Genomic DNA, 26,106 nt, shown 5'->3' with positions numbered 1-26,106 from the left:
CCTATAATTCTGCCCCGCATCCTGGTGCATGCCTTTCATTTTCATGGCCACCTCATGGTCTAAGACATCTGCTAAAATTACCACCACTTATATCCATATTGCATGCTGCAAGAAAGGGCAAAAGGGGCTCATTCCGATTGGGTCAGCTCTCCTTAGGCAGCATCAACTTAAAAGTGTGGCTACTTTCACACTTTCATGTCGATGGACGTGAGTCTGAGTGAACTCCGGGAGGTGGTGATGGACAGGGAGGCCTGGTGTGCTGCGATTCATGGGGTCACAAAGAGTCGGACACGACTGAGTGACTGAACTGACTGACTGACTTTCACACCTTGTCTTACATCTTATTGCCTCGAACTTAATCACATGGCTACAGATAATTGCAAATAAGGCTAGGATGTCTTCTCTTCTAGACAGCAGTGTGCCCAAATTTTAAGATTAGATATATACTACTAAGAAGGAAGGGCTTCCCTGGCGGCTCAGCGGTACAGAATCCACCATCAATGCAGGAGCAGCAGAAGACTCAGGTTCGATCCCTGGATCAGAAAGATCCATTGGAGGAGGAATATGGCAACCCACTCCAGTATTCTTGCCTGGAGAATCCCATGGACAGAGGAGCCTGGTGGGCTACAGTCCACGGGGTCGCAAAGAGTCGGACATGACTAAAGAGACTTAGCATGCATGCATGCACTAAGGAGGAAAGAATGAAATAATGGTAGGGTAGCCCTAGAACTGGTAGTCTCTGCCACAGCATCTTAGTAACCACAAATTCAGCACTTTGTTTTGACCCTGATACTGTCTAAGCTTCTTCAAATTTATAAAAGTCATCTAGAGAAAGTTTGGTTTGGGGAGTTGGAAAGCACGTGCTGTATCAGAGTGATGGCTCTTGTTGATCTTCCTTTTAAAAAGTGGAAATTGGAACTTCCCTTGTGGTGCAGTGTTTTAAGACACAGTTCTCCCAATGCAGGGGGCCTAGGTTCCATCCCTGATCAGGGAACTAGATCCCACGTGCCACAACTAAGATCAAAGATCCTATGTGATACAGCTAATACTTGGCACAGTCAAATAAGTAAATTTTTTAAATAATTAATAAATTAAAAGTGGAAATTATTACAATATGAAATATACCAGGTCTGCTTTGGGATTTTTGTTTGTTTTGCTTTGCTTTGTTTCCTCAACTTCCAAAATGTTCTTGAAACATTGGGGCAGACGTGATTTAATCTATAGGTTCTGCAGCAAAGTGATTCTAAAGATCAGTCCAGCTGTAACTCTTGATTAGATTAATCCTGGCTATGCATCTGCCATGAATAATGTGAGTTAAGTGTCAGTTTTTCTGATTAGGCAGCCACGAACACAGACCAAGCTGAGACATCTGACCAAAGGTTGAGGGGTTCCTCAAACTCTGCAGCCATTATTCAGAGAAACACAAGAATGTGAATATGAGATAATGGAAAATAATTTGCCAGTTGACAAGTCCATGTAGACTTGGTGTATTTCATCTTCTAATAATTTCCACTTTTTAAAAGCAAGATCAATAAGGGCCATCACTTTCAAAGGTGTCATCGTGCCTTCCAATTGCAAAAAGCCAAACTTTCTCCAGACGGTTTTTTTCCCCCTTTTATAAATTTGAAGAAGCTCAGACAGTATCAGTGTCAAGAAATGAGAAGGCCATTTGAAAACTGACAAAAAGTGATGCTAACAATCTGGAGTTGTCAGCTTTTAGAAGCACAGGGAAATCTAACATGGAGCTGGCAGCACACCTGGCACAGAGCATCACGCCCCATCACGGCATCTTCCCCAGGGTTGGCGCACTACAGAAACGATAATCGTACGCTTCCTGGAAATTCCTGCTGAAGAGGCCTCGGAGATCAGAAGCAAACAGTCAGTTTTTAAATGAGCCATAAGGCTGGAAATGTACAAAAGAAAGGAGATGAGAAGTGTCCTGTTTAGGACAGGGAGACGGGGCCATTTGGGATACAGCTGGTTTCTTCAGCACAGTTGAACTTGGGGAAAAGAAGTTATTAGCACTTGGTAGCAATGGCCAAATATAGTAACAGTCATGGTATGTTTCTTAGGCTCTTCCATGAAAGTTAATTTCATAAAATAATGGAATGTAACAGAAGTTCTCTACTGCTCTATGTCACTAACACCCTGTACCTATTGGAGAATGAAGAAAATGAAGTCAGCCAAAAATTGTCAACTTCATGAGGGCAGGGCCTAGTCTGTCTTGGTTAGAACTGGCTCCCTAGTGCCTGGCATAATGCCTAAAATGGGATAGAGAACTATTTGGGGCAAAAGAAAGGAAAATATATAAGTAGCATGTTCTAACACTTGGAACTGTACCAAGAGTACTGTTACAAATAACAGTAGGGATTCCAAGTAATAAGCTAAAATATTAGTCATGAAACTGGCTGACAAATATATGTGAAATAATATATTCCAATATAAGCCAAATGTTTCTTGGAGGATGCATGGCTTAAAAGGATTCCCAAGCAATGGAATAAATGAACAAGGAGGAAATTGTTGGTGACAGAAAAGCAAGGGAAACCTTGAAAGAGCATGACAAAGTGACTGCACTTAAGAGTTTATGAGAGAGACTTCCCTGATGGTCCAGTAGTTAAGACTCCACTTTCAGTGCAGGGCGTGCAGGTTTGATCCCTGGTCGGGGAACTAAGATATCCCACATGCCCCATGGTGAAGCCAAAAAAAAGACAAGGAAACTTCATGAGATAGCCAAGGAAGACAACATTGTGATAGTCTTAACAGGAATGTGAAGAAATGCAGGCATGTTCCGTAATAAAAAGTAGCCTTTTACAGAGCTCTTTCTGTGTATCAGGCAGTGTGCTTAGTGCTTTATGTAGATTTTTTAGTATAGTTTCTATAATAAGTTTTTGAGAAGATATTACTATCCCCAATTTCTAGATGATGAAACTGAGGCTCAGGCAGGTTACCTGATTTGCTCCAGGGTCACAGAGCCAGCAAATAACAGAGAGAATTCTGAACCCAGGAATTCTGAACTCCAAAACCTGAGCTCCTAACCACTTCCTTCTACCACATCTGAGCCTTTTTCTAGGGAGAGAGTATGTAGCTTCAATTAGATTCTCAAAGGGCTTTGTAAATACAAAAAAGTATGAGATACATTAAAGCCAACTCTAAGCACCATGAGGGCAGGGACTGTGCCTGAATCAGCACTCACATGTTTGTGAGGGAGTTGGGTGGCATATTAAAAAGCAGAGACGTTACTTTGCCAACAAAGGTCCGTCTAGTCAAGGCTATGGTTTTTCCAGTAGTCATGTATGGATGTGAGAGTTGGACTGTGAAGAAGGCTGAGCACCGAAGAATTGATGCTTTTGAATTGTGGTGTTGGAGAAGACTCTTGAGAGTCCCTTGGACTGCAAGGAGATCCAACCAGTCCATTCTGAAGGAGACCAGCCCTGGGTGTTCTTTGGAAGGAATGATGCTAAAGCTGAAACTCCAGTGCTTTGGCCACCTCATGTGAAGAGTTGACTCATTGGAAAAGACTGATGCTGGAGGGGGATTGGGGGCAGGAGGAGAAGGGGACGACAGAGGATGAGATGGCTGGATGGCATCACTGACTGAATGGACGTGAGTTTGAGTGAACTCCAGGAGTTGGTGATGGACAGGGAGGCCTGGCATGCTGCAATTCACAGGGTCGCGAAGAGTCAGACACAACTGAGCGACTGAACTGAACTGAACTGGGTGGATGGATGACTACATTAACGTGTGAGTGTACTGGTGACGATCTGGCCTCCAAATTGGTTCTCGTTCATCAGTCTGATCTCCCTCCAGACTGCCCCCTGAACTGCAGCCTAAGTGATCTCTCTAAAGCCCTAGTCTGACCATGTGAACCCTCAGCTTAAATGATCTTCGCTGATACCTCAACACCCACAGTTCAAGTCTAAAGTCCTTAGCATACACAGTCCTTCATGCTTAGTGCAGTGGTTCTCAACAGGGACAGTTTTCCTCTTGGGGGACATTTGTTAACATCTGGAGGCATTTTGGTTATCACAAGTCACGGGAAGATGCTAGTTGCATTTAGTGAATAAAGACCAGAGATGCTGCTAAATATCTTATACAGTACAGGACAGCCCCCACAACAAAGAATTATCTGGCCACAAAAGACAATAGTGCCCCAGTGGAGAGACTTAAAATTAGTCCTTGGAAACGTGAACTTCATTTGCCGCTACTACCTACCCTATTTTATGTTCCAGCAATCCCAGGCTGTGGCGAACGCCCCACTCCCATATGGTTCCGTGCTTTCTCAGTACCTTTGCTTCATCCTTCAAGATGTTTACAAAATATTTATTTGGCTGCACCAGATATTAATTGTGGCACACGGGATCTTCAGTCTTTATTGCAGCATGTGGCATCTTTAGCATGAGGGATCTAGTTCCCTAACCAGAGATCAAACCCAGGCACCCTGTCTTGGGAGCTCAGAGTCTTAGCCACTGGACCATCAGGGAGGTCCCATTCTTTATGACTACGTTTACATTCTCTTCTAGTAATAGCAGTATTGCCCCAAACTTCCTCCTATGTGTCCACATGTCACCCTAGGCATGTGTTCTTTGTGGCAATTAACCACGTTATATTGACATGACCTGTTTCTATATCTACCTTCCGTCACTTGAACTGTGAACTAATCAAGGGCAGGGACCTTTTTTATTTACCTTTATAATAGTGCTTGACACAGAGCAGGTACCCACAAAGCCTTGAACTGAAAGAAAACAAATGAGAAAGAGGAAGATAAATCACTCAATTGCTAGTGAGCTTTGACCTTCTCAGCCAAAAAAAAAAAAGGTTGAAATCAACCTTTAGAGTAAAGGGAAGGCCAGACTTGGTGAGAAGAACATGAAGAAACATGTCCATTCTTCTAGGTGAGAAATCAGAAAGCAGAAAGGCTAAGAGCCGACATCTGGAAATGGGGATATTGATAGTTTCTTTCTCAAGTGATTACTCTAAGCATATAAAGTAATAATCCATGTAAAGAGCCTGACACATAGGAAGCACTCAATAAACAGTAGTTACTTTTATTAAAGGCTCAGATGAGTGGGCCTGTAATTTTATAGATGTTATTGATTAGGACCAGTTCAAAGGAAGGGGCAGCACCTATTTATATTTTTAAAGTTGGTCAATTTAAAGAAAAATATTAAGTCAATAGTAGTGCAAGTAGTGGACGGCTAAGGCAAAATTCATGAACCTGTGATGTGCACAAGTGAAGTCTGGGAAGCAGAGCTGAAAGGGAACTATATTGTATGGTAACTGGGCTAGATCCCTAAAGGTTTGTGACTTTAAACCACTTTGCATGTTAACACCATTTCCTGTCCCTTACTTTGTCCAGACCCTGGTCTGAGTATCTCACATCCCCATCTCAATCAATCCACACAGTCTCTCTTAAAGGTAGGTAGACTATCATTAGCTTCTTTTTCTTGTGGCAGATGAAGAAACCAGAGACTCATGGGAGATACCTCATTTGCCAGGATTACACACTAATATGCCTGGAGAATCCTCAGGACAGAGGAGCCTGGTGGGCTACAATCCATAGGGTCACAAAAAGTCAGACACAACTGAGCAACTGAGCATGCACACTAATATGGGCAAGAACCGGCCTTGAAACTGTTAAGGAGAGCCCCAGTTAACTAATTATGGTCTGTGTCTACAGTGTGGGATGAAGTTTATAACTGAGAAATTTTCTAGTTTGGTCTAATCACAGGCTCATATTCAGATATTGCTGTTACACATGGATTTTCCCCTATAGGAGCCTGCTGCTTTATAAACTACCACTTGGGTCAAACTTAGCTTGTTCTTTAAGCCAACCAAGGGACTGACTGACCTGAGAGCCAAGTGCCTTCAGGGCAAATTTTCAGTTAGCAGAGGAAGACGTGGTGTTGTCAAGGCTTGACATCCAGACCGAAGGCTCCTTTCTGCTCAGGGTTATTTCTCAGGGAAGGTTGTTGGGAGATGGGCATATTCCACCAGCTGGCGGCTACACCAGTGACCTTTACTGCTAGTTTAGCTTAAATACATTTTGACATTTCAAACAAATTAATGTATTTTTACAAGGTGGGGCAATGACCACAAATTAGGCCAAATGGTTTGCCTGCAAGCTGGGTCACAATGCAAAGATCCCAGAACCTCACGACTGTCCCTTCAGCTCTTTCTGCTGCTAACACCCCCAAAGAAATGTTTCTTTCTGTCCACTTGGACAAATGCCAACAGCCCTCAGGGGTGAACCTTAGCCCCACCTCAGTAGTGTGTGATTCTGGGGTTTCTCTGCAACTAACAGCTGCTAATTCTGACTGCTGGAGTCAGTGCAAAGACTCCATCCTCTACGTTAGGTTTGTATGTTGTGGAAATGCCTTGCTACAAACCACCAGTTCCTTTAAAAAATTACCTGGAAATGGGAGTATTTAACATGAGAAAGATATAAAAGGAACTAACAACCTAAGAGAGGTGAAAAGGTTCAGTTTCTGAAAACACAGGCCCCAGACTACTAAGTAGCCACACATCTTTCATCTGAGGAGGTTTCAGAGACTAGCTGCCCAGCCAAATCAAATGGGAATTAAAGGGATTCTGTGTAGCTGATACAGAAAGTGTCTCAGAAGCGCAAACGCCACTTTAGTCACAGGAAACTGCCAGAGGGAGACTTATTTGATGGAACAAAAGACAAACAGAGTAGCTGGTGTATTTTTGAGGTGATATTAAACCTAATAAACATGACACCAATAGTGTTGACTTAAATCAGATGGGGCGAGTTGGAGAATTTAACAGCTCATCTTCCAACTACCAGCCTTTATTTCGGAGGCGGCCTTGACAGCAGAGAACAGAGTTCAAACCGTGTCCTTCTCTAACTTCTGCCAGGTGTGTGCTGTCCCTGGCCTCTGCCCTGGCCTCAGCTCTCGGAGTGGGGATAATTAGAACGTCATTTCTGCCAGCTTTGTTTTTTCTGGGTCGCTGACTTCAGACTTGATCCAAATAGGAGTGTTGGACTGAAATAAACTCATTTCCTCTTCCTCAGCTAACGCCAGCTCATTTCCTGGGGGACCATGCTCCATAGGCCCAGCGCACACAAACAGCTTCTGTACCAGCCCGATGGTGTATATGGAGGTCCAGAGTGGGGGCCCACGGCGGAAGTGCACCATCTCCCTTTTCTCCCTCTTAGTTGACAGGGCACTGACATGCAAGGGCCTCAGACAGACGTGCGGAGGAACACATCACAGCAAACTGCTCTGGGAGCTGTTAAGGCTGATGTTTAATGTTCATCCAATGGCCTCAGTCTGAAAGGCTCTGTAGAACATGCATAACACAAGCTCAGCTTTATACTCCATTAGCATTCAAATTCCTAGCTGCCCAGAGGCATATGGTACTGACCAGAGAGGGCCAGCCCATGTCGAGACTGAGGGCACGTAGAGACAGGAGCACAGGTTGAGGCTTCTGGGTGTCTAGGGGAGACGCTCAGACACAGGGGGCAGAGAGCCCCAGGTGGTGCAAGAGGGGAGGTCAGAGACAACCTTTGTCTTTACAATGTCACCAGTTGCCCTCCAATAAGATACAGAATTAGAGGGAGATTTATCTCAGACTGGCCTTTGTCCACTTCATTACTGAGTGGAAGGCCTCTTCCAGCTGGGAAATAGTGGGCCTCAGAATGTGATGACAGCCCATATCTTGTTTTCAGACTTTCAGATTCAATGAGAAAAACAAAGCTTTCCTTGGACTTTCACTCAAGGCAGAAAGAAGAGCAGCTACATCACTGCTACTGTCTTGGCCAGGAATGGGGCCCACTCTCCTGCCTTGTCTAGCCATAAGACAAGAGAAATAAAGTACAGAATAAGTGAGTGGTGGAGTTGAGAGTGCAAATAACGTAACGTTGTTCTCTGAGAAGTGCCCAGTGGTGAACAACAGCTGGTGGGCTGACTCCTGTGTGGAAAAAGGAACTAGGGTAGATCTGTGTTTGCTTGCCTGTGTGTCCCCAGTGCCCAGCACACCAGACCCACCCCCCCCCGGCATACACACACTCACATACACACTCACACGCACACACCAGTCCTTTTGCTCCTAACTCCTTGATGTGTCTCAGGCTCCTGCAGTGGCCCAGGTGAGGGATGACAGTGGCCTGAATTAGGTTGGCAACAGTGGGGATGGGGAGAATTTGAGATGAATTTGAGATGTAGTAAGGAGACCCTTGAGAGTCCCCTGGACTGCAAGGAGATCAACCAGTCCATTCTGAAGGAGATCAGCCCTGGGTGTTCTTTGGAAGGAATGATGCTAAAGCTGAAACTCCAGTACTTTGGCCACCTCATCCGAAGAGTTGACTCATTGGAAAAGACTCTGATGCTGGGAGGGATTGGGGGCAGGAGGAGATGGGGACGACAGAGGATGAGATGGCTGGATGGCATCACTGACTGGATGGACGTGAGTCTGAGTGAACTCCGGGCGATGGTGATAGACAGGGAGGCCTCGCATGCTGCGATTCATGGGGTCACAAAGAGTCGGACACGACTGAGCAACTGAACTGAACTGAACTGAACTGAAGGAGACCATGCTCTGAAAAGGGTCTTTCTGAAATTATAGGGAGAAAATAATTCACAGTATGTTGGAAATCCATAAATGGTAAATGTGTTTACCAGAACATTTAATCAACTGTCTTTCCCAGCTTTGCCAGATAACACCAACATTGCTGGAATTCGAGAGATGGGGCTGTTGCGAGGGGTGGGAGACCAATAAGCCAATTTTTCTTTCAAGATAAAACTGCCCCAGAAAGATACTGTAACCTAATGGTGTGTGTTCTGTTCTTTTTGCAGGTGCGATTAGAGTGGCCAACAGACCTTGCAGTCAATCCCATGGACAATTCATTGTATGTCTTGGATAACAACATTGTGCTGCAAATTTCTGAGAACCGGCGAGTGCGGATCATTGCAGGGCGCCCCATTCACTGCCAGGTGCCAGGCATCGATCATTTCTTGGTCAGCAAGGTAGCAATTCACTCCACTCTAGAGTCGGCAAGGGCCATCAGCGTCTCCCACAGCGGGCTGCTCTTCATAGCTGAAACAGATGAGAGGAAAGTAAACCGCATTCAGCAAGTTACCACCAATGGGGAGATCTCCATCATAGCTGGGGCCCCCACTGACTGTGACTGCAAAATTGATCCCAACTGTGACTGTTTTTCAGGTATGACCTTTTAAGCAATTCACCGGCTCCCCTTCTCTGTTTTCAAAAGAAAAATGGGCATCGGAAAAGTCAAAAAAAGAACAAAAGTAGTCCTTGTAAACATTGGTATGAGGCAGTGGAGAAAGCAATGGATTGGCGGTCAGACAGCTTAGTATCTGGTCCTGGCTCTGCAATTGAGTCACTGAGTGACCCTAGGAAAGCCATAAAACCTCTTCATGACTCATTCCACCTGCTAACCAGAGTGATCACGTGTCTCAGTTACATCACCTCACTGTTTTGAAGATAAACTAGTATAATAAATGTTTGAGTGCTCAAGAAGTTAGGACCACTATCCAAATGTGACATCCCCATATTTTTTGTACTTTAGAGAAAGGATAGCTAGGTAAAACCTACACTTACTGATTTGGGTAAGGAAAAAATTACTTCTACTAAGTGACTGGTTTCCAGATTAATAATATGAGCTACTTGAAGCCCAAAGGGACTAGGAGCAGACTGCTTTGGGGATCCATGGACAAAATTAAATCTCACAATGGAGGGTTCTCAAGACATCAGTCTTCTACTTACGTTTTTTTAATCCAAAATATTTTCATAACCAATAGTGCCCTTTACTTCCAATTGATAAGGAGGTGGGGACCAGAAAGAGCCTTTGCACCAAAACACAGAGTGGATATTTCAGATAGTAAACAGTCCTGTAAATGTCAATAGATGCATTTATTGCTGGAATGTGGAAATCCTCCCGAGCAACATGCAGCCCTATTAAACTGCTCATCTGGGCCCAAATGGTTCTTTTAACCTTTGTCTTTCCTTGGGACAGAGGAGTCAGGAGTGAGCAACTTGGTCGATAGGACTTTTAATCAATATTTCCAGTGTTTTCCTGGACAATTAGTTTTATAGTTATTTTGCTAATTGGTATCTTTCTTTCAAGGCAAAACTGGAATATTTATTCTGGTTATCAAATTTGATGTTCTGAGTCATTGTTGCACTTACAGACTTAGTGTACTTTGACAAAGTGACAATGAGAATTAACAAAAGAAAGGTTCTCTGGACAGAGAAGGAATGGAAAGCCCTGACATAGATCCTATGAGCATGGACAGGCATAAGTCTCATGGATTTCCAGCCAGATTTGAGGTGGCTGTTATTATTTGCTGTTTTTGTATCCAGCAATACAATAGATATGGAACAGCAGGATTGAAGATTTCACAAAATTGGTGTTCACTGAGATCATTGCATCTTCTGTTCATCTTCAGTGGTGCTGACTCAAAAAGTTGTGGATAATGGACTTCAAATATCCAGTTGGGGCACATGGAAAATGTTGGTTCACTGATTGTTCCCTTTAAAATGATTCTTGGGAGGGGGGTAAATTCTTTTTTTTTTTTAAGTTTAATTTTTAATTGGAGGAAAATTGCTTTACAATGTTGTATAAAATGATTCTTGATATATAGACATTTTTTGTATTTGGTATGTTTCTAAAATGCTGTGATGACAGCTGTTAAAATCAGGGTCTTCTTTCCACAGGTGATGGTGGCTACGCCAAAGATGCCAAGATGAAAGCCCCTTCCTCCTTAGCAGTGTCACCTGATGGTACTCTCTATGTGGCAGACCTTGGGAATGTTCGAATTCGGACCATTAGCAGGAACCAAGCCCACTTAAATGACATGAATCTTTATGAGATTGCCTCACCTGCTGATCAGGAACTCTATCAGTTCACCGTCAATGGAACCCACCTGCACACCTTGAACTTGATAACGAGAGACTATGTGTATAATTTCACCTACAACGCTGAAGGCGACTTGGGTGCGATTACCAGCAGCAATGGCAACTCCGTGCATATTCGCCGAGACGCAAGTGGAATGCCCCTTTGGCTTGTGGTGCCTGGCGGGCAGGTGTACTGGCTGACCATAAGCAGCAACGGAGTCCTGAAAAGAGTGTCAGCTCAAGGCTACAATCTGGCCTTGATGACCTATCCAGGGAACACGGGGCTCCTGGCTACCAAAAGTAACGAAAATGGATGGACAACCGTTTATGAGTAAGTTTCTAATTCTCAACATGGGCTCTTTTAGGTTTGTATTTGAAATTGTATTACAGTGGGAAAATGACTTAGTAATTGCTGGGTGTTACATGCTATTTTCTCCTAACAACCACAATAAAAAATAAATAAAAAGTCAAGGAGAAAATTTTAACCCAACTCCTAGGGTTCAAACCCATTTCTCCAGGGAACTTTTGCAGAGCATAATAATAAAAACATAGGCTGAATGAAGAATCAGGTGTGGTACTGCAGGAGACAGGAATGAGGTGGAAGTCCATGTACTCAGAAAAATTTACAGCATTGCTGGGAAAACAAGAGAAATTTTCGTTTAAATAACAAAACTAGAAAGTAGTTCTAAAGTAGCAAAGAAACAGTGTAGTTTAACTGGTATTTATTGATCCCTGTGGGGTTTAATAAATGAATGAATGAATGCGTGCCCAGCCCAGTCCAGCCCAACTCAGTGTAAAATTGCTGTGGGAACTAGGAACACAGTGGGCCATGAAGGCTTGTGTGAAGTGATGTGGGACAAATGCTCAAACTGGAGAGGCTGCTTCTGGGAAAAGTGGAGTCAAAACTCCAGTACAGGCTTGCACCACCCCCTCCCCGAGTTTCCCCACATAAGGCAGACTCCAGCACATTTGGATATTCACAGACCAGGTCTATGATAACTTTGTTTAATGGGGAATTTACACAAGGTGTGTCTGAGGGCAGGCTACTAGGAGGTGTCCTCACGGAAACAGAGACCATTGTCCTTGACTGTTAAGGCGGGGCAAACGTGTTTGAATGTCAACCTGTTTAGAAAGCTAGTTTGTGAACAGTCAGCAAGTGCCGTCCCCACGAAGGGAATTGCTGAAGTTTTAACCAGTTTACCAAGTGAAAAGAATCAGTGGAGCTGAACCCAGAGCCTGAAATGGCATTCAAGTTGAGGAATGTGAGAAGCGAAGATATTCAGTATAAGGAATTCATGTTTACTCTTCCATGAGGACATGTGTGCGTGCATGTTAAGCGGCTCCTCTGTCCATGGGATTCTCCAGGCAAGAATACTGGAGTGGGTTGCCATGCCCTCCTCCAGGGGATCTTCCCAACCCAGGGATTGAACCCAGGTCTTTTATGTCTCCTGCATTGGCAGGTGAGTTCTTCACCACTAGCGCCACTATATCCTTCACCTGGGAAGGATATAGAAATGGGGAAAAAATTGGTCCAGTCCCATGAAAGCCTCCAGAGGAAAGGGACAAAACAATTGGTCTTCAAATTTTGGATCATATCCCAAAGAAATGCCACTTGTACAAAAGAGCTGGACAGCTGTTTTAGTTTCACTTAGAAAAATATATTCACTTGTTTCTGTTGCAGGTGTTCCTCTATTTCTTGAAAAGTTTCTCTTACATCTTAATAAGAGTAATTAAAGCTACTATTCACTGAGGCATTACTATGTGCCAGCTCCTAGGCTAGGTGATTACATAAAGTATTTTCTTTGATCCCCAAAATAACAACGTGGGATCCATGCTCCTGTGATGCCTATTTCATGGGTGAAGAAACTGAGACCCAGAATGGTGAACTTGTCCTTATTCACACAGATGTTCAGGATTCAAACTCCAACTGTCTGACTCAAGAGCCCACATTCTAAAATATACTACCCTTAAGAAAGATGAAAGTTCTAATGAGGGATCTTTTTTTAAAAAGTCACACAAGATCACACTGCAGCTGAAATTAAGCAAACAAGTGTCTTAAAAGCTACTGGTTAAATTCAGTTAAGCAACCAAGAAATGGCAGAATTATTAACTAGTTTTCAAAATAACCAGTTCAACCATTCATTTATTTATCAAATCACTTTGTATGTTTGAACTGTAGGCAGTTTTATTTGTTATTTATACCTCAGTAAAACTAGAGGGAAAAAAAAAAAAGAACACAAAGTAGCCAGTTTAACCATTCATCTCTTTATGCAACAAATATTTGCTGAGCACCTGGTATGTATACCTGGTGCTGGGGACAGAGCCATGAGCAAGACAGACAGCAATCCCTACCTCCACAGCACTTGCACTGTACAGAACTTCAGATGATGGTAAGTTCTGTGAAAGAAATAAAGCAGGGTAAGGGGGAATCAAGATGTGGAGCCAGAAGGGGGTTTTATTTTAGGTTGGGTGGTCAGAAAAAGTGAAACTGTTAGTAGCTCAGTCGTGTCTGATTCTTTGTGATCCCATGGACAGAGGAGCCTGGCAGGCTACAGTCAGATGTTCTTAATACAAAACATTAAAATATTTTACATATCCACTCTAACTATTTATAGCACCAGATGTTTAAAAGTGGAGGGCAAAGTGAAAGTGTTAGTCGCTCAGTCGTGTCTGACTCCTGTGATCCCATGAACTGTAGCCAGCCAGGCTCTTCTGTCCATGGAATTTTCCAGGCAAGAATACCGGAGTGGGTTGCCACGCCCTCCTCCAGGGGATCTTCCTGATCCAGGGTCTCCTGCATTGCAGGCGGATTCTTTACCATCTGAGCCACCAGGGAAGCCCCTGGGTGATCAGGGAAGGGCTCGTTAAGAAGGTGACATTTGAGTAAATGCCTGTAGGAGGTGAGGGGATGAGTATATGGGTGTATGGTGGCGGGGAAGGGGAAAAACCTTCCCAGCGGGGTGAACAGCAAGGGCAAATGCCCTGCAGCAGGAGCAAACCTGATGTGTTCAAGTAAGACAGCCACTGTGAGTGGAGTGAGCAAGCATAGTTGGGAGAGGAGATCAACAAAGTGGCCGGGGCCACTTTGCGTAGGGCTTTGAAGGCCTTTGTAAAGACTTTGAGTAAAAGGTAGAACCATTGGAGAGCTTCGAGGAAATGAGTGACATAATCAGCCTTACATGTTTAAAGAGTTGCTCTGCACAGAAAACAGACTGTGTGGTGGAAGCAAAGGAATGTAGTGGAGGGAGGACGACACTTCAATAATCCAGGCAATGTGGTGACTTAGACCGGGGAGTGAGGGCAGTAAGTGGTAATAATCAAAATATATTTTGACAGTAGAGCTATCAGGATAGACAAATGGGATGTGGGGTGTGGGAGAAAAAAAGGGTCAGAAATAACTCCAAAGTGTTTGACCACAGCAAGTGGGTGTTGAACTTTCCATTTACCAGGATGGGGAACACCAGGCAAGGAGTAAATAATAGAGGGTGGGAGTTCAGGGTCAGCTACAATCAGTTTAGACATCCAAGGGAATATAGCAAGTTGACAAGTGGATATACAAGTCTGGAATTGAGGGGAGAGGCTCGAGATTTGAAATTTGGAGATCCAAATTTGGTATCACTAGTGTTTAGATTGTATTTAAAGCCATGATATCTTCATGGCAAAGTGAGTGTAGTCAAGGAAGGAAAGAGATCTGACAATGGAACCTGGAGCCCGTCAATGTTTAGAGTTGAGTATATGAAGGGGAACCAGTGAAAAAGAGACCGAGAAAGTCTAGTGAAGTAGGAAGAAGACCAGAAGAGTGGGATGTCCTGGAAGCAAAGTCAAACAAGTGAGTCAAGGAAGGAGAAGTGATCAGCTGTGCCAAATACTCCTGATAAGTCAAGTAAGATAAGTGCTGAGAGTTGACCACTCCATCCAGCACACTGTGAAGATCATTGTTTACCTTGACAAGAGCAGGTGCTGTGGGCAATGGGAGACGAAAGCTTTAGCAGAGCAGGTTTAAGAGGAAATGGACACACATGTCTTCATAGCAGTGTTATTCAGAATAGTCAAGAAGTGTAAAGTACCATGTCTATCAAGTCACGAATAGCCAAACAAAATGTGGTACATCCATACCATGGGCTATCATTAATCCATGAAAAGCAATGAAGTTTTGGTGCATGCTACAATGTGGATGAACCCCAAAGACATTATGCTAACTGAAAGAAGCCAGACACAAAAGGACAAATATTATTTAATTCTGTTTATATGAGATGTCCACAAAAGGCAAAGTCATACAAAGTAGGTGAGTGGTTGCCAAGAACTAGGGAGAGGAGTGAGTGGGGAGTGACTGCTCTTGAGTATGGGGTTTATTTTGAGGGTGATGGAAATGTTCTAGAAATGGTGCGGATGGTTGCACACATTGTCAATGCATTGAAAGCCACTGAATTGCATACTGAGTACTTTTTAAAGTATTCATTTATTTTTGGCTGTGCCAGGTCTTCTTTGCTGTGTGGGGGCTTTTCTCTAGTTGCAGCGAGTGGAGGGTACTCTGCAGACGCAATGCACGGGCTTCTCCTCGTGGTGGCTTCTCTTGTTGCAGAGCGTGGACTCTAGACTCTCAGGCTCAGGAGGTGCAGCTCCCGGGCTCTAGAGCACAGACTCAATGGTTGCGGCACACTGTCCTAGTTGCTCTGTGGCGTGTGGGATCTTCCCGGACCAGGGATTGCACCCACGTCTCCTGCAGCGGCAGGTGGATTCTTTACCACTAAGCCACCAGGGAAGCCCTACTGTGTACTTTTAAATGATGACTTTTATAATATGCTGATTATATTTCAATGATAATAGTAATGAGAGCAACTGGGAGGAGAAAGTTTGGAGACCATGAGTAAAGAAGCCTTCTGAGGACATTGCTATAATGAAAAGCAGAGAAATTGGAGCAGAGGGGGATGGAGTAAAGAGGAGAGAAATATCAGTTTATTTGTATGCTGATGAAAATGATCCAATGTAGAAGGGGAAATTGATGATGTGGGATAGAGAAGACAGTCTGTGGGTCCATGGTGGCACGGTGATGCAGGCAAGCAGGATGCTTAACAGTGAGTGGAGCTCAGGCCTATCACCAGGACTCGGCCGGCAGTGAGTAAAAAGGCAATCTAATGTCACTGTTGTTGGGTAAGCTTGAGGCATTAAGAGATAAGGAACATGGGCATTCATGTGGGGTTAGCATGGGATTTTTATGGCCACAAAGAGACATTAGAGGTCATTTGACAAATAAGGAAATGGAAGCCCAGCGTAGAGGAATAACTTGGCCATTCCCTTTGCTAGTTGGCCAGGTCTAGAGTCAGTCTTTGAGCTTCTAGCCCAGTGCTCTTTCTACCACCATGCCACTGCCTTCCAGAAAAACAAAGAGGACTTGGAATAACAAGAGTGACCATTGGAAGTCTGGGGAGCTAGAAGATTGTGCTGCAGAAGCAGGACAAGAGGAATGGGAGAGCTCCAGGGAAGAGAAAGGGAGGCTGAATATCCATTTCTTCCTTCTCCCACCTTCTAAATTCCAGCTAGCACTATGCCGAAACCCTCTTGACCAGGTAGCACCTGTGGAAGGTTCCTCTTCATCTTGAATCAGTGTATTCTGTCCCCAGTGGAACACTGCTCCCATCCCTTCTTGCCTGCACACATCAGAATGAGCAATTTTCCAGCCTTCAAATGGAACTCATTCTTCCCACAGTCTATGCTGTACAAGCCCCGACTTCTTTCACTTTTATCCTCCAGCACTTTAGCCAGTCCTGAGCACTGACTTGAGTTTTTCCTTGTCCTTCTGAAGCTGGGGAACACAGAATCAGACCTACTCTTCCGGTCAGGGATAGAGCCATGCTGGGGTTGGGAGAAAGTGGTCTGGGGAATGATGCTCTGAGATGAAAGGCAGGCTGCCTTCTGTGGCCAAAAGGGGACAAATCCTTTGCCAAGGTGAACATCAAATTTCTTTTCTGAGATGACAAACAGAAAAAGAGAAACAGAAGCAAAAGTTGGCAGGACGAACGACTGCCACAGAGAAGTAGCGAAGCCAGTCAACCATTCAGTGTTCCCTGATCTGCAGTGACGCTGAGGAAGAATGACACGAGTGACCCTGAACAGCGTGGACAGTCCAAATGGGATTTTACAATGTATCTTGTGCTGTGGTAGTGGGTGGGCTTGTCCTGTGTAGTGTGATGTTGTTTAAATAGTTCATTGCTTTCCCTAATTCCGTTTGCCTTGGACCAGAATCAAAAGTTGCACACCCCACGTATTAGTACTTGATGCTCCACCGCCCCTAAGTGTCCTGAGTGTCAGGGGAAAGCTGACCACAGAGAAACAGCTGATAGGGAAGTGATTGTCAAGGCAGGAATAGGAACGAGGCAGGGCTCGTGGTCCCAGGGGCTCGGGGACTCCTGATTGCGATGACCCTGCCCCAGCGGAGGTCTGAGGGAGGGACCCGGCATCTCCACAGTAGGGCAGCCTCCTTGTTTGGCAAGGCTCTTCCTGGCAAAGGCTTCTGCTACACTCATCTGCAGAGGCCCCAGACTGAGGCCAAAGTGTCGGTTTTGTCACTGCTGCCGGTGCAGACTGAGCTGACAGCTCCTCGGGCCCTTGACCTTTGTGGGAGCCCTCTGCTTGAAGGGGACTATGCAGTTCCATGATCTCTTGATCCTTGGTTTTCTGTGTTCTCGCCACCGCAGGACTTGATTCGCACATTCCCCACCCCCACCCGCCAAACTGTCATTCGCTGACAACTTGGAAATGCCCTCATGATGGCTCTAGGTGCCTTCTAGGCTGCTTTACAAATGCTCAGTCTTATGGAAGATGGCTAAGGGAAGGCTCTTCCTCCTACCTGATAAGATTCGTGGAACGGGGGCAGGGGGAGGAGGGGAGCAAGGTAAACCCGCCACATCTGTGGGTGAGATATTTGCCTAAGGAGAGGATGTGATTCCCATGGTTATGTAAGTGAACAGTCAGTCTGAGAACATTGAACTGTTTTCCAGAATCTCAGGGTAGGGAGAGAACAAAGATGCCACGTAGCCCGGCCCCCTGCCTCTGGGCAGGTGGAGGGCTTCATTTTAAACAGAAAGAATGTAGCATTGCCAACAGTTCCTTCAGGACTCCACAGACAGACTGGACACTTTCGCTCAGTCCCTTCCCCTTGGGCTTTATGCCCTTGAGAGGTCTCAGGAATGGGCAACGAGAGCTGTGGAGGGTCATGCTGGGGAAAAAGAACTAGCAAAGGGACAGAGGCTGAAGCGAAGGAAGAGAGGCTGCAGAGCAAACTTTCCGAGCCTGGCTGGGAGGATGAGTTGCGCCACACAGGACGTCTCTGTAAACTGAGCCTCCGCATCCCCAGGGATGGCTGGCTGTCCTCTCACCACGCTCAGTCTCGTCTCCACCCCGTTCTTCCCATCTGCACAGGCAGATCCGGCTTCCCACATTCAACAAGTGTAAGCAGTGAGAGTCTGCTCGGGGCCACACGCTGAAAATACAGAGGTGAATGAGGCACTGTGCCCTCTCTCTAAAGATGCGAAAGTTTACCACCTAGGAGGGCTATCACCATGCGTTTCATAAAGGCAAGGGGCCACCATCTTCTCTTACACAAACTGGGGCAGTAAGCCTCCCAACAGTTTTCCCTGCTCCATAGCTCCTATTCCAAGATTCATTTCCACCACAGCACCTAAGGAGTCATACTGCTCCCCCCCGAGAGCTTCCTATGCCTCTCCACTGCCCATCGACTGCGTGCTTTCCTCCAGAGCCTGGCACCCCAGTTTCCCCATGCTCTGCTTCCCTCAATGGTCTTCGCAACCACCAGAGTGCCTGCCTTCACAATGCCTTCCTCCCCTCCTCCGTCTCTACCTATCAAGGGATTGATCTCCCACTACCTTCCAGGATTCGAATACCACCTCATTCTCCTTTCCTTGTGCTCAGCCTGGAGGGAAATGACTCCGGCAGCTCCTTGTTTACAGAAGCATATGGCAGTATTCTGGCATCAGAGCGATTCGTGTGCCTATCTTCTCTACCCTACTAGACTTCAAATTTCATTCAGCACAGTATCCCCAGGACCCAGCCCAAGACTGATGATATTTACTGAATGAAGGACAAGTGAAGAGAGAAGGGCATGATGGACCTGGGCTGAATCATAGGAAGCCAAGTGAAGTTGTTGGCAAGGAAAGGGGAATCTAGTATTTCCTAAAGAATGCTTATTTGATTGCTCAGGTTTCTGAAAGGGTAAAGAGGGTCTATTTCCTTTTATAAAATAATTAATGAATTTTTCTTTTATAATCTTCAATGTTTTCTTAAAAGCAAAGATGGAAGAGCTTCTGGTTTTTACTCAGCATGGTTTAACTGTGACTTAGACTGTCCTCAAGGGAGAGGGCAGGCTAGCCCTTATGAGAAAGTATCAGACCAAATATATTTTAATAATGTGTAAATATCATCTGCCCTACTGTAAACAATATGGTCCTCAAGGACAAGAATGAATCCTGAATTTCCTTTCCGCATGTTTCCTTTGCTCCGCGGGAACACATGTGTGTGCATGCTCGCAGTGGATCTCTGTAAAATCAAGACAGAAAGGGATAGGGTGATGGCAAACTCACTCCTGATAACCGTGAAGGCAACAGCCAATGCCCGATCACACAGTTCACCAAACCAGGATTTATGGGCCTGGTTAAGTGGATGCTACTCACAGGCCAGGGAGCAGAGGACGAGTGGAGGCGCGAAGAAGGGAGTTAGTACCCTGTTATGGCCTGAGGGTATCAGTTGCAGCATATTGGGCTTGTGTTCTGTGCACCAAAAAATGCAGGCGCCAAAGGGAAACCCACAGCGTAAGAGATTTTGATTAAACTTATTTCTTTGACATTCAATTGGGGAAAATGCAGTCCCCTGTGATAGAGGGGGGTGAAAAACCCTCAAGCAAGCCATAGGAAATCAAAGATTTCCTTTATTTCTTATCTACTTCATAGCAATCTTTCCAAAGGTGTGGGATCTGCCTGTTGCTCTTCCTTTGGAAATGACCCCACAGAAGAGACAGAGGCCTGTTGTTTTTGACAGAGGGCCGTGTGCATGGCTGAGCCCAGGAGAGGCGCCACTCTGCAGATACCACCAGTGCCATTGCTTTGACTGTGACTAGCAGAATAGGGGTGGGTGAGTGTGTTGGGGGTAGAGTGCTTTGGGTTTTTTTTGGCTTTTTCCCCTTCAGTTTTATTGAGGTATAATCAGCATACAGCACTCTATAAGTTTAAGGCATACAGCCTAGTGACTTGACTTCTATATATCACAAAGTGATGACAACAGTAAGTTTGGTGAACATCCATCATTCCACATAGACACCAAAAAAAAAGAAAGAAAAATATTGTTTTCTTTATGATGAGAACTTTTAGGATTTAGTTTCTTAGGAAGCTTCCTACATACCACACAGCAGTGTTCACTACCACCTTGTTGTACATGGCATCTCCAGTACTTTCAAAAAATATATTTATCTATTTAATTTGGCTATGTTGGGTCTTAGCTGCAGCGCGTTTATTTCTCTCTAGTTGCAGCTCAAGGGCTCTAGAGCACACGGGCTCAGTAGTTGTAGTGCACAGGCTTAGCTGCCCTGTAGCATGTGGGATCTTAGTTCCCTAACTGGGACGGAACCCACATCCCCTGCACTGCAAGATGGATTTTTAACCATTGGACCACCAGGGAAGTCCCCCCAGTACTTATTTATCTTATAACTGGAAGTTTCTACCTTCCTGACCACTTCTATACTATTCCTTCACCCATCCCCAACTCTGAAAACCACAAATCTGATCTCTTCCTACGAGCTTGGTGTGCTCAGGTTTTTCGAATTTGAATGTTTTTTTAGAGTCCACATATAACTGAAATCATACAGTATTTACTGTCTGACTTATTTCACTTAGCAAAACACCCTCTAGGTACTTTGTTTATGATAAAGTCAACTGTACATTTTCAAATAAAGAGGCTTATCCAGCCACGGAAAGGAAATCAGACAATATAACTTTTTAGCTCTCTAGCACCTGGGCAGTACTGTGAGAAAGCCTACTTTATCCCTACCCCATTACCTCCCTCACCAGAAAAGGACCAGGTGGCAGCCTCCCAGCTACATCTATCCAGGGAATTACACCACAGGCCAGTGCTAACATTCGTTCAGATTTTTGGCCCTTGTAACCTCTGCTCGTGGATGGCTCAGCTGGCATCTGATCTTGTCATCTAGCCCTGAAAAGTGGGCACCACCACTGCTGTCACCTTTAGAGGAAATCTTGCTTTAAAACAAGGGGCTGTGTAACTGAGAGAGGAGGAAACTGCATCTTAGGTCCGATCTCCTGGGGGAATAATGAGGAGTGACTTTGCCAAGTGCTGAGGAAACCCTTTAGAAATCAGGAAAGGGAAACTGATGTGGCCGGGTGACTGGTGAAGGATGTGAAACAGAGAGCAACTGCCTGCATAATCCAGGCTGTGGGGCCACAGTCTCCCTCGGGAGGGGGCCTGCAGCAGCTTCCTTCTGTCTGCTGCCTGGAGACTCCTCCCTACAGGCCAAAGCAGATTGGTACCTTGTGAGAACCAAAGTTCGGTACTGTTTTCCTCCCCTGAAAGAAAGACCAGGCAGACAAAGTCAGGCTGTGTTAGGCGCTCAGGCCCTTCCATGCCCTGTTCTCATCAAGGGTCTTCTCACAGCCCCAGAGCCCCAGAGCAGGCCATGGGCAAACAGGCTGAGCAGCAGGGAAGATCTTGCCATTAACCCCAGGCGCAAACAGCACCCTTCGGCCTTTCTTTGATAATAAGGCCTTAGCATCATAGTAGCAACATGCCAATGGCCATTTTGGCTGAAATCCATTTAAACAAAGGGTGCATCCAATTAAATAACTGGGGCTTGCTATATCTGTGATGTCAGATGACCTATTTGATTATTTTTATTTGCATGCCTGATTGTTTTTAACTGATCGAGTGCCTGTGAGCATGCTCATGTATACTCAGAACTGAACTTGACATGCCATTTTGTATAACCTCAAGTCTAGTTTCGTCCTGTAAAATAATGTCTAGCCCCTTTTCCCAAGTCTACCAAAGACTGGTCTAAGTTTTAAAATTTCGGCAACTCTCCAGACTGACTTCTTTAAAACGTAGTGGATTCACACTGAGTCACTAGGCCATTTTGCATCATTTCGGGGGTCAGGAGGCTTCCCTGATGGCTCAGTAGTAAAGAATCCGTCTGCAGTTCAGGAGACATGTGTTCAATCCCTGGATCGGGAAGATCCCCTGGAGAAGGAAATAGCAACCCACTCCAGTATTCCTGCCTGGACAATCCTCATGGACACAGGGAGCCTGGTGGGCTACGGTCCATGGGGTCACAAAGAATTGGACACAACTGAAGTGGCTGAACAACAACAACAGGCAGTAGGGCCAGGCTCCACCACTGTGTCCAGGCTCTATCCTGCTCACTTTAAGTTAAAAGAATATAATTGTTTAACATTTTAAAAGCAAATAAAAGTACTTAAATATTTTTAACTTTGCAACTTGAAAAGAAAACTGTAATGGGCTTCCAAGTACATGTCTTTACTTTTAATGAAGGGTTTATTTTTCTTGGTTCTATTGGCAATAAAAGAACAGTTCCACATCAAAAGCCTTCAGGGAAGCTCTCTCCATTTGGAGGCCAGTCAGATTGCCAATAGTTCTGATTTTTAAAAAAAAAAATCAACTCACCAGACTCTATTTCTAGATATAGGTTATTGCCTATTATCCCAGGTAATTATTTGGGGGGGGGGGGGAAGCTCTTACTCATACAGGCAAATTACAACACATTATGTACTATACTATAAAAAGAGAAAAAAATTAAGTGACACTGAGATCAGGGGGTTCCAGAATGTTTTAATGAGTATGTTTCCATTATCTTCTGTGCTTGTTCATTTTGTTGGAAGAATGATTCATTCATTTCAAATTTGGCAACTTAAACAGCAGCAAATATAATTTTCCTATCACAATGCAAAATCAGTTTATTGGCCTTCTCTGCCTGTTTTGGGGGGGTGGTGTGGGGGGAGGTGAACATTTGTGCGTCCTTTTTCTTTGCCAACAGCACCCTCTGCTGGTTTTTGTGATCCATCACATCTGATGGGATCGACCCAAATTGCAAATGGAGGGCTCCCTGCAACATTGCACACAGCGGGACATGATTCATAAATCAGTTTTCCACCCTGGTGATTCATTATCAGATATATTTTTTCTGTAAAACAGCACAGCTCAAGGAAGTCATCAAGAATTCAAGAGCTGCAAAAAATACCTTCGTTTGATTAATCATCTCTCTGACCTTTTTCTTCTTATTGAACAAGGTTAATAATACTTGTTATCACTCAAAGTTAAACTGTATTAGCTGCCAAGTGAGTTTTATTTTGCAAAGGCCCGTTATCATTGCCAAGAGGCTTCAAAGTTGGGTTTGGTTACATTCCGCAGGTATGACCCCGAGGGGCATCTGACCAACGCAACATTTCCCACGGGAGACGTCAGCAGCTTCCACAGTGACCTGGAGAAGCTTACAAAAGTGGAGTTAGATACTTCCAACCGTGAAAATGTCCTCATGTCAACTAATCTGACCGCCACAAGTACCATATATATTTTGAAACAAGGTAAGACTATTTCCAACTTTGCCCGCCTCTAATAGCATCTCTCTTACTTCTACCATCAAACCTCCACACACTGTTAATTAATAGAAGACTTCTTGTCCCCATATTCCAGCTGTGGAGGCTGAATCCCAAGTCACACCTTTCATAAAGTTCCTACAGCAACATTGGGCCACGTCCTTGTGGGAATTAGGAGGTTCAATTCCTGCCAAATATACTCTTCCATCAAGCCATTTCCCAACATCCAGCTGTTTGTAAAGCTCTTTAAGCTCTGACTGGGGTATACTAAAGGCACGAAGTCTGTGTCTCATCTGAAATTAGCATTCTAGAGCAGTGATGACATGGGTGAATAAAAAGGAGTGAGGATGCACACCAAGCCAGAATATAAGGGAAATGTAAGAGAGAATGGAAGGGAAAAAGAAGGAAAGGCGAGAGGGAAGGAAGGAGAGAGAGAGGGAGAGCAAGAGGGAAGGAAACAGGAAGGAAGGAAAAAAGGAAGGTGGATTTGGAAAGAATGTCTTAGAAGCTGAGAGAAATGGACACAGAGAAATCATTTTCTCTCTGTCCAGGCATTAAGGACCCGTTCTGTTGTTAGGCTGTGAGGCCAAACACAGAACTGTCCAACATCAGATCCACTCTAAAAGGATCGGCGGCAACCTTTGTCAGCATATCCTTTCCTGGAGATCAGCCACTGTGCTGGTGTCCCCAGGCACTGAGGGTACTGAATTACACTGCATACTCCACTCATTCTAGCTCCCAGCATATCAAACGGAGAAGGCCAATCCACCAAGTCAGAGAAGAAGGTTGTGAGGAAATCCTTTAAAAATGAGAACATTTTGAAAACCAGAAACAGCCTGCAGTATTACACAGGAGTCTTTTATCCAAGAAACAAGACAGCCCAGCTGTGAAACTAACAAGACTCAAATGGACAGAGAGCACGTGGGCTTGTCAGAATGGTTGTCTATAGTCCCGAGGGCAGTGGGGTCCACGGTGCCACACCTGCTCATCCTTTCCCAAACTTGCCTCCTGAAGCTCAAGTTGTCTCTCCTCTCTTTCTGTGCTTCCCTCTTCTTCCCCCTCTTCCTCCTTTGCTCCTCTCTCTGCAGAAAATACCCAGAGCACCTATCGGGTGAGTCCAGACGGCTCCCTGCGTGTCACTTTTGCCAGCGGGATGGAGATCAGCCTCAGTTCAGAGCCCCACATCCTGGCCGGGGCGGTCAACCCCACCCTGGGAAAATGCAACATCTCTCTGCCCGGGGAGCACAACGCCAACCTCATCGAGTGGCGGCAGCGCAAGGAGCAGAACAAAGGCAACGTTTCAGCTTTCGAAAGGAGGCTGAGGGTAAGTCTCGGCCTGACAGCACCTAGGCAACTGGTGTTGTATTTTTGAAAACCGCAGCACCTCCCTAATCAGAAGTCCCATTTCTCTAAAGCTTTTCTAGGTGACTAACTTATATAATATAGTAATTCAAGAGAGGGTGCTAATGGCTGATAATGGTTCAGTATCCTTAAATGAACATTCTAATAAGAGCTTTCTTTGTCATTAGCCAGCTAAAGTGCTCTGACAGTAGCAATTTCAGGCACCGAGAATGTCTGGATCTAGAAATGCATGTAGTCAGGAGGCCCTCCGGAATCCCTCACATGGCCTGGAGATGCCTCAGACCCCTGCTTCGTGGTAAAAAGTGAAAGTGAAAGTCGCTCAGTCGTGTCAGACTCTTTATGACCCAGTGGACTACACAGTCCATGGAATTCTCCAGGCCAGAATACTGGAGTGGGTAACCTTTCCCTTCTCCAGGGGATCTTCCCAATCCAGGTCTCCTGCATTGCAGGTGGATTCTTTCCAGCTGAGCCACAAGGGAAGCCCCATGCAGTGGTAGATACTTTATTCGAAAAGGCCAGGCAGGTACACACAGAAGGATATGCGACGTCAGGCAACATTTGGACAAAGGCAATTAAGGGAGAAATCAGTGAATGTTATCATTGCCTTGAATATACATATTAAGGGCCAGAGAGGTCAAGGACTAGTGCTCCTGTTGGCCTAATGGCACTCAGAGAGAGCGGGCATGGGTGCTTCAGTTGTGTCTGACCCTTTGTGACCTCATGGACTGTAGCCCACCAGGCTCCTCTGTCCATGGGATTCTCCAGGCAAGAATACTGGAGTGGGTTGCCATGCCCTCCTTCAGGGGATCTTCCCAACCCAGGGTTGAACCTGGGTCTCTTCCATCTCCTGCATTGGCAGGCGGATTCTTTACCATTAGCATCACCTGGGAAGCCCAAAAGAGAGCTGCTTGGGAGAAATGCAAGATTTGGGAGTTTTCAAGTTTTTACCAAGCACAGTTCACCACAGTTAACCTGGGATCTCTCAGTCAGAATTGCCTTTCTGCTGCACATGAAATCCACAAGCACCAACGCGCTCTTTCTACCTGTCCCTTCTTGAACATGAAGCAATGTTAGGATGACATGACCAACTTTCCAAATCTAGCAACATTCATATGAGCCCAAGAGCAACTGCCAGCCTGAGGCAGTTACTCACTATTGAGGCCAGGCCTGCTTTGAGCCCCTGTGTCTCACCTGGGATCCCTGGAACACTTGCATTTCTTCACTCACAGTAAAAATG

At 45.1% G+C, this 26,106-nt stretch overlaps 1 protein-coding gene across 1 annotated transcript in view; it reads left to right on the top strand.

The window, feature by feature from the left end:
* Positions 1 to 26,106, top strand: part of TENM1 (teneurin transmembrane protein 1) — a 900,209-nt gene that overhangs the window by 846,203 nt on the left and 27,900 nt on the right. The window contains exons 27-30 of the mRNA XM_027963346.3: positions 8,817 to 9,183; positions 10,699 to 11,209; positions 23,323 to 23,495; positions 24,596 to 24,831. Of these exons, the coding sequence (XP_027819147.1) occupies positions 8,817 to 9,183; positions 10,699 to 11,209; positions 23,323 to 23,495; positions 24,596 to 24,831 (1,287 nt within the window). The remainder of the gene's footprint in view (positions 1 to 8,816; positions 9,184 to 10,698; positions 11,210 to 23,322; positions 23,496 to 24,595; positions 24,832 to 26,106) is intronic.

Source organism: Ovis aries, chromosome X (genome assembly GCF_016772045.2).
Source record: "Ovis aries strain OAR_USU_Benz2616 breed Rambouillet chromosome X, ARS-UI_Ramb_v3.0, whole genome shotgun sequence".
NCBI lineage: Eukaryota > Metazoa > Chordata > Mammalia > Artiodactyla > Bovidae > Ovis > Ovis aries.
Note: the sequence above shows the minus strand (reverse complement) of the source record. Positions and strands in the feature narration are given on the sequence as shown.